Raw genomic sequence first — 16,951 nt, forward strand, 5'->3', positions numbered from 1 at the left:
ATAACCAGCATAAGATTAAATTTCATAACTGTGTTGAGCATGAGGGAGAACGAGAAAACTATGCTCCTTGAGCATGAGGAGGGAGAACTTGCCCTTTGAGCATGAAGGAGATCGAGAGAGCATGATAGATAACGAGAGAGATTATTTAAATAACGAGAGAGATTATTTAACTATATTTAAACTTAATGGATAACGAGCTATGGACTTGAGATTAACGAGAGTAAGAGAGAGAGAGAGAGAGAGAGAGAGAGAGAGAGAGAGAGTGATTAGATATGGTTGAATGAAGACCAAGCTATGGAGCTTAAGCGGATAAGGAAGCTTAATTATGATGGCAAATAAGCGAGCTCCAAGCTATGGTAATTTGATTATGTTGGCAAGAGAGAGATTAATTGACTATAGCTTAATGAAGATTAAGCTAAGGTGCTTAGGCTTGAGGACGATGAAAGATTAAATGAGAGCAAGAGAGGTTAATTAACTTAATGGAGATCAGGAAAGAGACTTGGCTATGGGAGCTCAAGAGAGATGAGCTATGGATCTTCCGAGGGGACGAGAGAGAGTGTGTTACACACGCTTGATCACGAGGGATCTATGCTCCTTGAGCATGAGGAAGAGGAAGAAATTATCAACTGAGCGAGCTTGATTGAGAGCGAGAGCTATGGAGTTGAGGCTTGAGGGAGAGCGAGTGAAGAGCCCCCCTATGCCTCCAATGGCGCTCCCTTTCCATACACTCAGACGACGACTCCTTTTACCCTGCAGCTTGCCACACATCTCTTTCAACTTTCGGCCCCCCAATCGCAGCCAATAGCGCTCTCATCTCCCCATGTATTTGCAATCCTACTCAGCAACCCCCTTCTCATGTGCTCTCCCCAACCTACAGCACTCTCTCCTCCCTTTTCAATGGTAGCGCAGCAAGTGAAGGTCGGGCCCCCTTCTCAACTCAGACTCCTCTCTCTCAGAAGGTATCACAACCCCTTCTTTCCAACTTCCTCTAATTCTTGCAAGGCTCAAGCAACGCCCTTTTTATCCCCTTGGCGGCATCCAACCTACCAATAATGCCTCCCCTCTATGCCCTCGAACTCCTCATGCCCTCCAGATAGCGCACAACCTCCTCTCATGCACTCTTGAGTCCTCTGCAGTCACCGAAGGCAAGGCCCCCTTGCTAACTGTAGTAGATGTCACAAAGTGATGATGTGGCATGTCCACTCGGACAAACCCAAAGAAACTGACAGATAAAATGAATTTAAAAAGTTATTCCAACTTATGGGGTCCCATCCAATGGACCTAGGGGACACCATGACTTGGAGCTGCTGACGTTGCAAGCTGTACCGAAACCCGTGAATTCCGTTGACTAGCTGTACAAAATTCCATGAATTCCGCTGACTATTGACGCGGCACACCTCTACGAAATTTCCGCGTTTTGCGGCAATTTTCACGTTGGCAGTGCTCGTCCTTTTGGAGGCCAATGCTTTTGGAACTTGAAGCTTTCATGTAATGCTTTTAGGCTTGAGAACCTATATAAGAATTGCCACGGCCCCTCTCCCTCAGATGAGCTTGAGTGCACTCAGTAGAGAGAGGACCCTCGGACATTGTACTTTGCCAAGATTAATATAAAAAGAAATACCAAAAGGGGCGCCAAACTTTGGGGCCAATCTCTCTGGGCAGAGAGCTACACCACGCCGTGTGGACTCTCTCTCTCTCTCTCTCTCTCTCTCTCTCTCTCTCTCTCTCTCTCTCTCTCTCTCTCTCTCTCTCTCTCTCTCTCTCTCGTGTGTGCGCGCGCGTGCGCTAATAAAAAGAGGAAAATGGTATAACCTTTCTGTCACCCAAGTGTAGTAGATTGGTTATGCCATTTCCCTCTTGAATAATAGGTCTTGAGTTCAACTCCTCGTCGGCTAGATCTTTAAGGTCTCTTGGGATAGTTTCCTACAGCGTTCAAACTCTCTTCTTCTTCTTCTTCTCCTCTCTCCTACGCGAGCATCTCCTACACGACATGGCTCTCTCTCTCTGCACGCGAACTGAAGGCTGAAGAGCACAGAAGGGTACCACGTCAGCAAGGTACAGCAAATGCGAAGATTGCAGGCAGCACTGGACGGCAGTAGTGTCCACAACCCTGTATGTACAACAACAGTGTACGGACTGTCAGCGGTGCAGCAGGCGGTGTACAACAGCCGATTAGGTTTTTGACACTAGCCCTGCAGGCAGCAGAGCAAGTGGCGGCCGCAAGGTACAGTACAACGCCAGCAGCAGAACAGGTGCGTTGACATGTTATACGCACACGCTCCTCTGCAAGCTCCTCTACGCGTAGCAAGTCCCGTCCTACGTGCCCCGGCACCCCCTTCATCTACGCGTAGGAAGTCAAATAGCTCCTACGATAAAGTTTAAAGATCTTTTAACTTTAAGATAAACTTTTAAGTTTGCCCTATTCTCAGTCCCTCACCCTAGTACCCTACCCCACATTTGTGGCTCGGGTTCGATGGATCCGCCTACCGAAGGGGAAGGGCCGGGTGTAGATAGCTACACCACCCCCAAAAAAACAACAGCTACATTTAAACAGAGATCCTGTACTATCACCAGGATCCTTACGAGTGGGGAAAACCTCCAGGATTCATGATGAGCTAATGATGGAGAAGGTCCAGGTGATGCTCAAATCAAAGCTAAACTATATGAGGGACGACATCAGGAAGGAAATGCACGCGAGCGCTGAGAGCTACAAGAACTCCATGTATGGAGACATGATGAGAGAACTAAGGAGAGAGATCCGGGGGATACAGAATGAGGAGATTCAGATCTTGAAAACGGAATTACGAAACCTAATCAAGGCCGAGTAAACGTAACAGATGCGTTATGCAAAAGAAACTCGATGAGGCAGTAGCAAGTTTTGAAGCATGGAGAACAAATATGGAAAAGCACATGGGGGCAAAAGGTGCAATAATCGAGGAGCTAAAAAGAGAAGGGAGACGACCAACCTTCGGTGCCGAAGGAGCTCGAGGACATGAAGGATCAGATGAAAGCTCTACGGGAAGGAGATGAACAGAAATCGAAAACGGCATCTTCATGGGTGGAACGTCTTTTTAAGACACAAGAAAAGGTTGATGAAGCAGAGAAATGGATTGAGGATGCGAAGAGAGGGAAGGCCCAGATGCCCGAGACCACACCTACCTCCACCATTATTAATATGACCATTGAGGAAGAGCAAAAAAGGAAGAATCGGGCTCTGCATGTGCGGGTCACAGGAGTCAAAGACAAAGAGAATGTAGATGAAGAAGTGAAGGAACCGCTACAACGCATGGGCATCACAGAGCCTAGGCAAGAAAGGAATCGATGAGAAGGGAAACGTAAAGGATAGGACACTCCCCTTCCTGAATATAGAAATAAGGAAAGAATTTCTAAAGAAGAGGCCAACTCTCAAGAAAACTGGTATTTTCTTGGGAGATGACCTTACATTGGCACAAGTGGCACACATGCAAGAGTTGATGCCAGAGATCAGGGCAGCAAGAGAAAAGGGGAAAATCGCCTTTTATAGAGGAGGAAAGTAGTGGTTCTGGAAAAGCGCCCAGCATTACGGTGCGAGACCTATGGGGCGATGCTCCGGATAGCGGCGTGAAATTGTAATGGATCATATAGGCTAGATGTAGGTGCCTTTGAAGACAGCTTTAGGGACAGAGACATAGTTTTCTACTCAGAGACACACCAGATACCGGGACAGAGACATAGTTTTCTACTCAGAGACACACCAGATACCGGGACAGCGTATGCCACATGTGAAGGGTTATTTATGGGAAACAACTGGTCGACCAGACAAGAGATCTCTACGGGGTACACGGGGTTCAGGAGGAGTAGCAGTCTTATTTAAAGAGGAGCTGAAACCACTACTACAGATTATCAGGAAAGATGAGCAAGTAAGGTATATGTGGGTGAGAATGAGAGCCGAGACAGGTAGATTTCTATATATCGCTATATGCTACTTCCCTCCAAGTACATCAGTCTACTCCTCACCTAAAGGACAGTCCCCTTTCTCCATATTGAATAATGACATATGGGAGTTCTCTAGAGATGGAGACATCATTCTCTTAGGAGACTTTAATGCCAGAACGGCCAACTCTCAAACAGTATTCTATGATACTTTTGAGGAAATGCTCAGAGAAGTGGATTTATCACAGAGGGGGCTTACTAGAAACTCACAGGATAAAGAACACACTGAATATGGGAGACATCTCATGGAGATGGCAACTATACATGGTTTGGCCATACTTAATGGTCTAAAGAATTTCCCTTTATTTGGGGGATTCACATGCTTCCCACACAGGCATGGGGCCAATCCAGTGGATTATGTCATGACTTCACCAAGCTTTATTTCTAGTATAGAGGACTTTAAGGTGGGACCCAGACCGGTTGGGATTGCAGTGGATCATGCTCTCTTGACCTTATCAATCTCCTTCCAATACAATGCCTCTCAAGTACAAAGGAAGAAGACACACACAAGACATACTTTCACGCCAGAGACTGATTCAATCTATGTGGCAAAGATCTATAATAGGATGTGGGCAGCCGAGCCAGTATATACTGTAGAGGAGATTACTTCTCAATTAACAGATACTACATGGAGCAGCACAAGAGGCATACCCACATACTCAACCTGATCAGAAGAGAGGATCTGGGAACATGCCTCAAAACAGTTGGTATGACGAGGAATGCAGAGAGACGAGAACCCAGGTCCAGAAAGAGCTTACACTTGGGATCATCACATATAAGCAGTCTCGGATTGCTCTTCGACGTATAGTACGTCGCAAGAAAAGGGCATTTTTAGCCAAACTAGAGAAGGATTTATATCAGCTCTTCTTGAGTCAGGACTCACATGAGGCCTGGCGCTTATTTCACGAGCACTCACCGCCTTCGACGATTACTTCTCCTGAGATTTGGGGTCAATATGTAACATCATTATATATGGTATCTGGACAGCCTCCATTACCAGATTCGCTAGAGCCATGCCCTGCTACTAGTACTTTCTTTACTACGGAAATGGTGGAAAAAGCCATTGATACGATGAAGACAAGAAGAGCATATGATCATGATGGTTGTAGTACAACATCTGATCCATGCCAGGGATCTACTTTCAGAAGTCCTTGCTCGTCTATTTAATCGGGTCATGTGTGAAGGATTACCTGAATCTTGGAAATTATCTACTATCGTACCTATTTTCAAGTCAGGGGATCCTATGATACCCGGGAACTACCGTACCATTATAGTAGGTCACACATTGACCCGACTGTACGCATCCATTCTTGAACAAAAATTGAGTAGATGGGCAGAGAATGAGGGCATAAGGGCAACAGAACAAGCTGGATTCAGGAGGGGTTATTCCACTTTAGATCATATTCTTACGCTCAGAGCCATTATTGAGGAAGGAAGAGCAAGCGGGAGAAGGATGTATTGTTGCTTTGTGGATTTCACCACATCATGCAAGCTTGTAGGCAGTTACAGATGACATCTGGCCAGAACAATGATGCGGTCACCACACCCTTAGCTTTTGATACAGATTGATGCGCAAGCTGCAAGAGTTAGGGGTCCCCAAAGAGATTATTTGGGGGATCATGGCCTTATACGGGTCAGTAACTGGTTATGTACGTACTCCAGAAGGGGATTCCGACATTGTTCATTCCACCGTTGGAGTAAAGCAGGGATGCCCACTGTCCCCTACTTTATTTGGTCTGTACATACATGAGGTATCAGATTACATTGATAGAGAGGGTGACAGAGGTGCTCAACTTGCAGGGTCATGGATCCCTTTGTTGTTGTATGCAGATGATATTGTATTGATAGCACAATCACCAGATGGAATGCAGAGGCAGCTAGATGCATTACATAAATTCGCGGAGGAGAGTGGATTGTCGGTAGACTTGGGTAAAACCAAAGTTATGGTGTTTAACACCACACCGCAGTGGGTTAGGAGATCGGCACCTACATTTGCATATGGCCACGATACAATAGAGTGCACAGATGCATACACATACCTTGGTGTGGTATTTGCAGGACCGAAGTTTACTCTTAAGAAAGCAGCGGATGCTAGATTGTCCAAAGCCTCTGCGGCCTTGGGAGGGTTGGAGAGGATGTGTTCACAAGTGCAGTTTCAAGAACCACGAACAAAAGATACTGTGGTGGCTTCGGCTATGCTTTATGGGGTCCAAATTTGGGGACCATCTGTGGATCAGGATAATTGGAAGTCAATGGAGAGACCTTTGGTATCTATGATTTCCCGAATGATTAGAGCCAAGGCCTCCGTACCACACGCAATTACCCGAGCGGAACTAGCTGCCCCTCCGATAGAAATTGAAGCTCTTACCAGATCAGTGTCCTTTATACATGGTTTGTGGGATACAAATAATTGCCGGTATACTAGATTGGCCCTCGAATCCTCTCGACAATTAGCAATGAAAGGGGATACATCATGCTGGTATGCGCAATTGTCCTCGTGGTTTCAGAGACACAGGTTCAGTATGGAAAGATTACCCCCCTTCCAATACTCTCTTGAGGCTCCATCACTGGCAATTACACGAACGGAGATTAATAAAATCATTCGTCAGGATCTTATACAGTTGGATACTAAGAGGACATGGGTAGACCCTACACAAGAATTGGGCACGAAGATGGCCGACTACAAAGAAAACTTCCTACAGCTATCTGAAGATGGATTTGTGATTCGCCCGAGCTACATGGATACCCACCGTCTCATGGTTTGAGATGTGCTATTGGTCAGATTCGTACATCCTCACACCAGTTGGAAATTGAATTTGGCAGATTTAGGGGAATCCCACCTGAGAGCAGAATTTGCAAGTTATGCGGAATGGAGCCGGAGACAGAATCACACTACATATGCCACTGCACCGTATACTATGAGATACGTGGGCGCTTCCATTGCCTATTTAAAGAAGGCTTTGGACCTCTTGATAGAGTCATGCAATACCAAGATCAAAGATGCTTAGGCTTGTACCTATTGGAACTACATCAGCACAGGGATAATCTAATGAGAAGACAAAGAGCACCACAGACTCAGAGGCGGATCACAGATTTCTTCGGATCGAGAGAAGTAGGAGTGGAAGGAGAAGCAAGAGACCAGCAAGAGAAGCAAGAGGCTAGCAGCAAGCACAAAGGAGTACCCACATTCATACCAAAGGCACCCTCATTGACAGGGCGATTGAGCTTAGGAAATCGAGACGACCACGACCGAGATGCAGAAGCACACTTCACCGGAGGAGACTACAACAAAGGATTAGAAGCATTATAGCCAGACACCCAGAATGCTCCTAAGAAGTTTATTTAATACTTTGTATTTAGTTTTTCACATTTATTTTCACACTCACACTTTTCACACTTAGTACTTTAGTACTAAGGTACCCAGACATTGTAACATATTCACCACTTTTGTATCAGTTTGGTCTCATAGGTCATTCTGGCCTTTTGAAGATGTTAATATAACATTTCATTTCATCTCTCTCTCTCTCTCTCTCTCTCTCTCTCTCTCTCTCTCTCTCTCTCTCTCTCTCTCTCTCTCTCTCTCTATCTATATATATATATATATATATATATATATATATATATATATATATATATATATATATATATATATAATACTAGTATGTCTGTTAACCTTGGGAAGACGAGGGTTATGGTATTCAATACTACAACACAATAGGTCAGGCGATCAACACCCAATTTTACTGATGGACATGATTGAGTGGAGTAAACGCATATGTACCCTTACCTGGGTGTGTGTGTGTGTGTGTGGGAGAGAGAGAGAGAGAGAGAGAGAGAGAGAGAGAGAGAGAAGAAGAAGAAGAAGAAGAGAGAGAGAGAGAGAGAGAGAGAGAGAGAGAAGAAGAAGAAAAAGAGAGTTTTAACGTCGTAGGAAACTATCCCAAGAGACCTTAAAGATCTAGCCGACGAGGAGAGTTGAACTCAAGACCTGTTATTCAAGAGAGAAATGACATAACCAATCTACCACACTTGGGTGATAGAATAAGGAGAATACTTAGTGCAAGAGGGGTGAATGCCAATGATGGATAATTGTAGTCTATGATGATGGATCTCGTCTCCATCATGATTCGAACACAACGTTTCCTTCACCAAAAAGCTCCAAGACTCCTCCCGGTCTCAGAAAAAAGTGGCCAAAACTTCAGAAGGAGACCAAATAACCTCTCTGTAATTGCAAGGCCCTCACCTAATCCATTCCCTATCTCCATCTGTAGATATAGCAAAAAGCTTTGCTTCAATCCAAAGGGCTCTGTTAGGTGCAGTGGAATGAATGTTGTATTTTCTCAAGATTAGTGATCTTTATTGCTCAAGGTTCCTTTTAGTTCTTAGGGAAAGAGAGAGATTTCCGTCTTATGGAGAGTGCTATGATCACGAACAAAGTGAGTGGATATTGTGCGTGCAAGTGAATGAGACTGAGAGAAGGAGAGAGAAGAGATCGACACCCGAGAGGTTGTAAAACCCTCCTCCGAAGGCCCCACTCTCGTCGGCGAGAGTGGTCTATTCTTTGATTGCACAAAGGTGAACAATGCGTATGCAATGGACTATGCAACTTGGTCTATGCCGATGACGACGACGGTGACGACGACAACGATGGCTGAAATCTGAGATCTTCTAATCGCTGAATTTCGGGACTGTTTCGGTGGCTGAAAATGACTGTTTTGGCTGCGTTTTCTTGGCTGAAAAATGAGGTTTCTTAGGGCTGAAAACTGATGGTCTTTACGGGCTGAATCTGCTACACTTTACGTGAATATTGCCGGTCTTAATTTGCTGCTGAAATCCAAAAACGCCAAGGCTGAAATTGGTCCTTCTGTCGCCGAGGTTCTGCAAATGCAAAAACGCTAGGCTGATCTGCTGTGTCGTGATGACGCCGGGGCTGATCTGCTGTGCACAAATCGCCAAGGCTGATCTGATGCAAAAACGCTAGGTCTTCTGTGGAGAAAACGCCAGGGTAGTCGCGGGGGTTGGTCTTGCTGAGAAGTTGCCTGTTGAGCAAGGTGCTCCTGCTGCCTCTTCTGCCATTTAGTGCTAACTTGGGTTTGCTTATATAGAAACTTAGCAAAATTGCCCTACCTACTTTTGTAGGAAAGTCACTTAAAAATAGTAAGTGAAAATCCCAATAAATAGGAAAATAGGCTAAATGCACTGGAAAATTCCCCTAACTGAAGCTAATGGATTCTGATGGGAATTCCGATGATCATGTTGTGTGCAACCGGAGGATATGCATCTATGATAAGTGACTGGGCATGCACGGTCTACGAATAGACTCCCAAAGTGCCAGATCGCTGCTAATCTAAACTGACTGGACTGACTGAACCTTGCTATGGTATAGCTTGTCCACGGACACATAGGGTTGAGATGTGTCACATGACATCCCCTCCTTTTCAAAGTGAGGTACTAGTACCGAACTGTATGGCGTCGAGGGAGATCGCCAACAACATCCGGAATCCTGGAAGGGACTCTTCACCGGCTCACTCTGCTGTGTGGGTCGAGCGGTACTTGAACTTCATAAAGGTCTGCAACGCTTGCTTCTTTGGGCCACGCCGAAAGCGACACAAAGTCTTCTGAATCTCCTTTCTTGTTTCAACTTCGTCTAGAGTCCTGCTTCTTTCGTCTTCAAGAATCTCCATGGCTGAAAATTCCTGAAACAATCTCCAACACAAAACCATGAACATACCCATTCCATGTAAAGTGAAGGAAACAAATCTTGTCTTCTCTAAAGACTGTGTATGCAATGTAGATGAACATATAGACGGAGTGACAACCCGTTCATCAAACACATGCAAACAATGCGTTCGAGTCTTTTCTGTATGATCGAAATCAATCAACTGTGGCAAACCACAATGGAAATGCCCATGCTTGGTGCTCATACGATCATGTGCTCTTTCAGAAACTGTGTCATGCCAAGGAAGAGACATGAAATGTGACTTCCTTACATACAAACTTTTCAGCTTTTCACAAAAAATCCGCATACATTCGTGCTCATCCATGAGAGAAACGTGCTCAACATACAATATGTCATGCCTAGTAAAAGGGATCACATAACGATGCTGACTAAAATACAGGAAACCTTCACGAATGAAACACTCGAACAATGCGTGCGTATCAATCATGCGAACACATAATACTTCCTGTAATGGCTCTTTGGACCAAGGCTCGAGAGCCAAGATCGCTTCTTCGGGATCTATCGAATCTTCTTGTGGGGGATCTGTGGACCTCGACTCGAAAGCCAAGATCGGTTCTCCGTGATTGATCGACTCTACAACGAGGTTAGCTTCGCTAGGAAAAGCATCCACTAACACATCATCCTTGTGAACAATCACATCTTCTTCATGCAACTCATCATGCTTGTGAGAAATCACATCTTGATCATGCAAATCATCATGCTTGTCATTGGCATCCAAATCATTATGCAAATTATTGGCATCCAAATCATCATGCTTATCATTGTCATTCAAATCATCATGCAAGTCATTAACATTCAATTCATCATGCTTCTCATCATGCAATTCCTGTGTGTCATGTTGTGGAGAAGAAGAGACTGAAAGAGTCCTTTTTCCGATTCTGTTGCATCTATGCCTGAGCTTGAGAAAAGAGTCGCAATAACTCTTGCATTTGAGCTTTGTTCTCGCGATAAAATTCTGCTTCTACGGCTGCCCTTCTTTCTTGGTACTTACGCTCGATGGCTGCCATATCTTCTTCGTAGGCTTTTCTTTCTGCTTCTCTTTCTTGGCCCAACTCCTCCATAGGAGTTAGTGCAATCTTTGTCGTAGATGGGGGAGGGACGGAAAAACCTCCTGGTGGGGAAAATTCTTCTTCGCCTCTCTCATGCTCATCACTTCCAACCGAAGTATCCAATCCGCTTCGAGTAATGATCATTCTGCAATCGTGGGTTCTTGTGGGTTCTTGGGTTCTTAAGTTCACGAGGAACTTGGGTTCTTGGGGGTCTTGGGTCTTGGGTTCTTGGGGTTCTTGAGGTTCTTGAGGTTTTCTTTCGCTTGCAAATCGCGTTGAGAAGGATCTTCTCTTCACCCGAGTTCTACTCCTTTCCGCGGACGCACCCCTTGGCGGCCTTGCGCTCACACCAAGGTTGCTTTTTCCCACCTCACGTCGATTGGCCGGCCGCTAAGTGCACGGTCCGCTCTCAATGAGTGAAAAGAGACACAAGGGGAGGATGAACAAGCCTTTCTTTCTTGGGATTCCTGTCACTCTTCAACAAAACACGATTAGGAATCGCCACACCCAAGTAAACTTGGGTTCGTGCGATTGCAACAAGTAAAAAAAACTCTTGTGGTTCTTGTGGTTCTTTCCTTGAGTAATGCAGAACACTTCCAAAGCTCTGATACCAATGTTAGGTGCAACGGAATGAATGTTGTATTTTCTCAAGATTAGTGATCTTTATTGCTCAAGGTTCCTTTTAGTTCTTAGGGAAAGAGAGAGCTTTCCGTCTTATGGAGAGTGCTATGATCACGAACAAAGTGAGTGGATATTGTGCGTGCAAGTGAATGAGACTGAGAGAAGGAGAGAGAAGAGATACGACCCCCGAGAGGTTGTGAAACCCTCCTCCGAAGGCCCCACTCTCGCCGGCGAGAGTGGTCTATTCTTTGATTGCACAAAGGTGTACAATGCGTATGCAATGGACTATGCAACTTGGTCTATGCCGATGACAACGACGGTGACGACGACAACGATGGCTGAAATCTGAGATCTTCTAATCGCTGAATTTCGGGACTGTTTCGGTGGCTGAAAATGACTGTTTTGGCTGCCTTTTCTTGGCTGAAAAATGAGGTTTCTTAGGGCTGAAAACTGATGGTCTTTACGGGCTGAATCTGCTACACTTTAGGTGAATATTGCCGGTCTTAATTTGCTGCTGAAATCCAAAAACGCCAGGGCTGAAATTGGTCCTTCTGTCACCGGGGTTCTGCAAATGCAAAAACGCTAGGCTGATCTGTTGTGTCGTGATGACGCCGGGGCTGATCTGCTGTGCACAAATCGCCAAGGCTGATCTGATGCAAAAACGCTAGGTCTTCTGTGGAGAAAACGCCAGAGTAGTCGCGGGGGTTGGTCTTGCTGAGAAGTTGCCTGTTGAGCAAGGTCCTGCTGCCTCTTCTGCCATTTAGTGCTAACTTGGGTTTGCTTATATAGAAACTTAGCAAAATTGCCCTACCTACTTTTGTAGGAAAGTCACTTAAAAATAATAAGTGAAAATCCCAATAAATAGGAAAATAGGCTAAATGTACTGGAGAATTCCCCTAACTGATGCTAATGGATTCTGATGGGAATTCCGATGATCATGCTGTGTGCAATCGGAGGATATGCATCTATGATAAGTGACTGGGCATGCACGGTCTATGAATAGACTCACAAAAGTGCCAGATCACTGCTAATCTAAACCGACTGGACTGACTGAACCTTGCTGTGGTATAGCTTGTCCATGGACACATAGGGTTGGGATGTGTCACGTGACAGGCTCTAAGCTAGGAACTCGTATGCCTGGTCCAATATTCAAACTAAGCTCTAAAACCACCTCTCCCCACTAAGAGATATCCACAATTGAGGCTTGTTGACCAAAGAAGCCTTAAGGTAGTCTCAAAGCTGCCCATGGACAACCTATAACCAACCACCTTACAAACCAAGCAGCAAGCCTCCAATGAAGTCATTAAATCATGAATCATACGAAGAGTGGCTGAAGAGGAATTGATGCCGATAATTGAGCTACCCGACTCCTAACACCACAAAAAATACACAGCGTTGGAGAGCTACCAGATCTCTCCAATGCCCCATAGCTCTCACAAGATGAACACTAATGTATTGTCAGTAGACCTTCGTAAATGTTGGAATAAGACCTCCCTTGATAGTGGGAATGGTCTCCTAAAGCATGCACCACAGATAAGTGGTTGAGAGACCAGCGGTTAGGGTCAGTTGTTCCATAACACCTTGGAAGGCTTTATATACACTGTACATATTAATTTTTAGATAAAGAACTTTTGTTTTGCACGTATAGAATCTTATGTGAACCCTCTCCCTCTCTCTCAGCTCATGGTCTCCATCTCCCTCTATGTATCGCCAACAGTAGAATCAAATACTCTGAAGCTTTCCTCGAAAACACAAAAAGAAGAAACTGTTGTGCTATGAAAATAAAGCTGCGGATGTCACCAAGGTGGTATAGGCAAAGGTATCCCTTGCTCACAGCCAAAGGAGGCCAATCCAGTGTCCACACCTCACCACACCAGCATACATCAACATTTCACAGCCAAAAACCTCTTGAAGCCTCTTTGCCAAAAAAATTGCAATAGGAGAGCTGAAAGCAATCCATCCTGATGCACTGTAATGCCAGCTAGCTGCAGAAGGCTGAAGACAGCTTCCTCTTCAAAGCGCAAGCAGAACTTGTGCGGAGGCGTATGGCTACGGTGTCAAAAAACAGTAGCCAACTCAGCTGTCCCTGCAGCGACAGGGGGACAGCTGTGGCTGGCAGACTGCCTCCCACACCAATACCTCTAAAAACTATTATACAAATAAGCAAGTGACCTCCTGTCAAAGCCCAGATCTTTCAGGAAGGACACACCTCACCATAGTAAATGTTTTACAAAATGCTATCATAAGCTTGCCAAACACTCAGACATGCAAACTCTACTCTTAAATTGAAGAACTGAATATATACCTTTGGTCGCAAAAAAAGTTTGCAAAACGAAGTGCTTATGGACTTTTCTTAAGATAAGAATAAGCATTTGTCAACCTTAGATAATTGAAAGAATTCACATGATAGCATACAGTTCATAGTTTCTGTCAACTACAATAATGACAGAACAATCACTGACAAATTGGATCAAGAAAGACGACTAATACAACCAAAACAACAAAGTTCACATTACAAACACAAAGTTCAAATACGAAGATGTTTTAACAAAAGAGAATTGAGAAGCATACTTGGCTAAAACTTAGTTCATCATAAAGTCTACCCCTATTTAATTTCTTTTCGATGGGTAAAGAGACCTTAAGGACAATAAGCATACATAACAAAACCTTATTCTTAGCTCGCGGAAAGCTTGCTTAGTTAGATAATCTCAACAAATATATCTATAACATAACTAGGACCTCAAACTTAACTCAATTATGATTAGCAAAATGGAGTCTTACCACAATCTTCTCATTTAGTGAGTCTCTTTCTTCAAATGTTTTATCCAATGTAATTTTTCCCAATTCGCTACGCATAGTAGTTTGCGCAAGTTGGATGACCGCATAGAGAGGATTCTCAACACCATATGACGCTTTAAAAGCATCTACTATCTGAATTAAGAAAATAAAGACCAGTCACAATCCAGATCAGCCTCGTTAACCACCAAAGAAAACGGACCAAAAGGGACCTACCTTCACATATAAAACCCCATCTATAGCTATGCTGACATTATCTCTCGTGATTGCGCTCTGATTAGGAATAGTGATGGCCTCCTCCTTCAAAGAATGCACATAGGCTATCCGGTCAACCAAGGGAACTAAAACGTGGATGCCAGGATCCAATGTCTTCGCGTACTTCCCAAATCGCTCAATCACACACGCCGTCTTTTCAGGGACGATACGAATACCCCAATTTGTCGGGGTTGACATAACATATCTTCATGAGCATAATAGCATTAAAAAATTTCAGTGCTGTATACAACTCTGGATACAGTCCACTCAAAAGTAAGTCAACCATGCTCAGAACAAAAACCAGTAAATTACTATCTAGCAAGATAATGTACAATTATGCTTGATCTAGCAGAGATGGTGAAAGAAATTTCACATTAAAATAGCAATCACATGAATTTCAGATTGGCTGTATGACAGAAAACTTCCTTCCGACTGTTATCTTGATTCCCTGTGACATCAACCATTATCCACACTATTTATAGTAAGATAATGATTATACAGGCACGTGACTCATCTAACTACTCCTTGTAGATTATATTTGCTGTAATAATCTACAGGGACGATACAAATACCCCAATTTGTCGGGGTTGACATAACATACCTTCATGAACATAATAGCATAAAAAAAGTTCAGTGCATTAGCAACTCTGGGTACAGTCCACTCAAAAGTAGGCAAGTCAACCATGCTCAGAACAAAAACCAGTGAATGACTATCTAGCAAGATAATGTACAATTATGCTTGATCTAGCAGAGATGGTGAAACATGAATTTCAGAATGGCTGTATGACAGAAAACTTCCTTCCAGCTGTTATCTTGATTCCCTGTGAAATCAAACATTATCCACACTCTTTATTGTAACATAAAGATTATACAGGTACTTGACTCATCTAATTACTCCTTGTAGATTATTTTTGCTCTAGTAAAGTAAAAAATTACGAAAGGCCAAAAATTTCTTCTTCTTCTTTGCAGTAGTGCACATGTCTAGAGGAAGGTGCCGCCACTTCTCAAGCTATGACAAGCACCATAAACAACTTACAAGCACAACCAATTTGAGAGTCAACATGGATAGAACGACGGAAGGGGCAAGGTGTCCAAGCCTGAAGGGCCTGGGCACAGGGCAGTTATCACATTGCTAAGGCCTTTTTGCCAACCTCTGCACTGTCAATTTACAAAAGCTATAAGAAACGAAACATAGTCAAGAGAAACCATCTGCACTATCAAGAACGCAAGTACAAAATACTTTACCACATTACTATAGAGGCAAGACCTATAGGATTGCTGGATAAGATCAAAGGGAAGATTACCTGGAAAAACATAATAAATAAAGAAGTGCTGAAGTGACCATATTGACACATGCCTACTTCTAACAGACAATTTCAAACCATCTTCTGTTAACAATTGTGTAAAGAGAAAATAGGAACTTCATGGCTCTCTTCAAAAGCTCAAGACAAATCTTTAGCCTTCACACGCAAGGAGTGCAATGGCTATAACATACAGTTGAGGCCACAGCTGCCATCTGATCTAGCGATGGCACTGATTTTCCATCCTAGTCAAAACTCTAAGGAGCGTATATCCCTAACTGTAAACTTCTCTCAGTCACATCAGCCTTTCAATAGGCACTTCTCCCATGCAAGCTTGTACGAGAAAAATTGTGTTAAGCTAAAGATGTGTATACTAAGTTCTTGGCCTGAAGGTGAGTCTACCTCATTCAAATGCTGAAAGCATTGCACTAGTTACCATCTCCTTGCCTTTGCTTGTGGCTAGGCAATTTCCTGTTTCTTGAGCTTGCAATAGTTGATTATGCTTGCTTTACTTCCTGAACATTCATCAATAATGCCATGCAACCTGCTGAAGTTATGATCCAAACTCCAAAATGTAAAAAATGTTAGATCCTACACAGGCAGATGCATACAGCAGATGCCAGCTTCACAAAATGTGAGCGCTCCATTGCAGACAAAGGCAAATAGAAAATGCACGTTTCACAATGTAGACATAACTACATTTTGCAAGAAAATGGTCGAACCGAAGAAAACAAGAAGCCTACCGTCTGCCATTGTCATCGTAGCGGCCACTTCGTAAGCCTCTAGAAACGGCAAGCTGCCATGGAGAGGATGCCGCAGCGACAGCAGCACGACCAGCGGGTAGGAAGGATGATGGCGAGCACAGCGATCGCCTTACTTTAGAGGAAAACAGATAACGTAATGTCCCGGTGCTCATCTTCTGCAAATTCTGATCTCCCGCTCAGTTGGGGGTTTATGAGAAGTTGAGAACGTACTTGATGCAAGTCAAAAAGGTTTGAAAAGGTTTTTACAGCAATTCTTGCGTAGAGCTAAATGGTCATGGTGATAATGGAAATAACATGGTGGGGTCGGTTTAGAGTACTCTAACGCCAACATTGATGACCTCATGCACAGGCATTTTGTGCCATTCCCTTCATCCACAGGATTCCATTAAAAACCATTATCATGTTGTAGTGAAAATTGTGGGTGTTCCAGCCTACCTCTTTTTTTAACCATAT

The 16,951-nt window shown here is 43.9% G+C and overlaps 1 protein-coding gene across 1 annotated transcript in view; it reads right to left on the minus strand.

Moving 5' to 3' along the window:
* LOC147422742 (uncharacterized) overlaps positions 1–16,711 on the minus strand; it is a 34,873-nt gene extending 18,162 nt beyond the window's left edge. The window contains exons 1-3 of the mRNA XM_086502580.1: positions 16,478–16,711; positions 14,395–14,638; positions 14,164–14,313 (exon numbers count right to left, since the gene is read on the minus strand). Of these exons, the coding sequence (XP_086358706.1) occupies positions 14,164–14,313; positions 14,395–14,638; positions 16,478–16,650 (567 nt within the window). The 5' untranslated portion in view covers positions 16,651–16,711. The remainder of the gene's footprint in view (positions 1–14,163; positions 14,314–14,394; positions 14,639–16,477) is intronic.
* Positions 16,712–16,951: the final 240 nt, after the last annotated feature.

Source organism: Adiantum capillus-veneris, chromosome 27, assembly GCF_014529385.1.
Source record: "Adiantum capillus-veneris isolate H3 chromosome 27, ASM1452938v2, whole genome shotgun sequence".
NCBI classification, from domain to species: Eukaryota; Viridiplantae; Streptophyta; class Polypodiopsida; order Polypodiales; family Pteridaceae; genus Adiantum; species Adiantum capillus-veneris.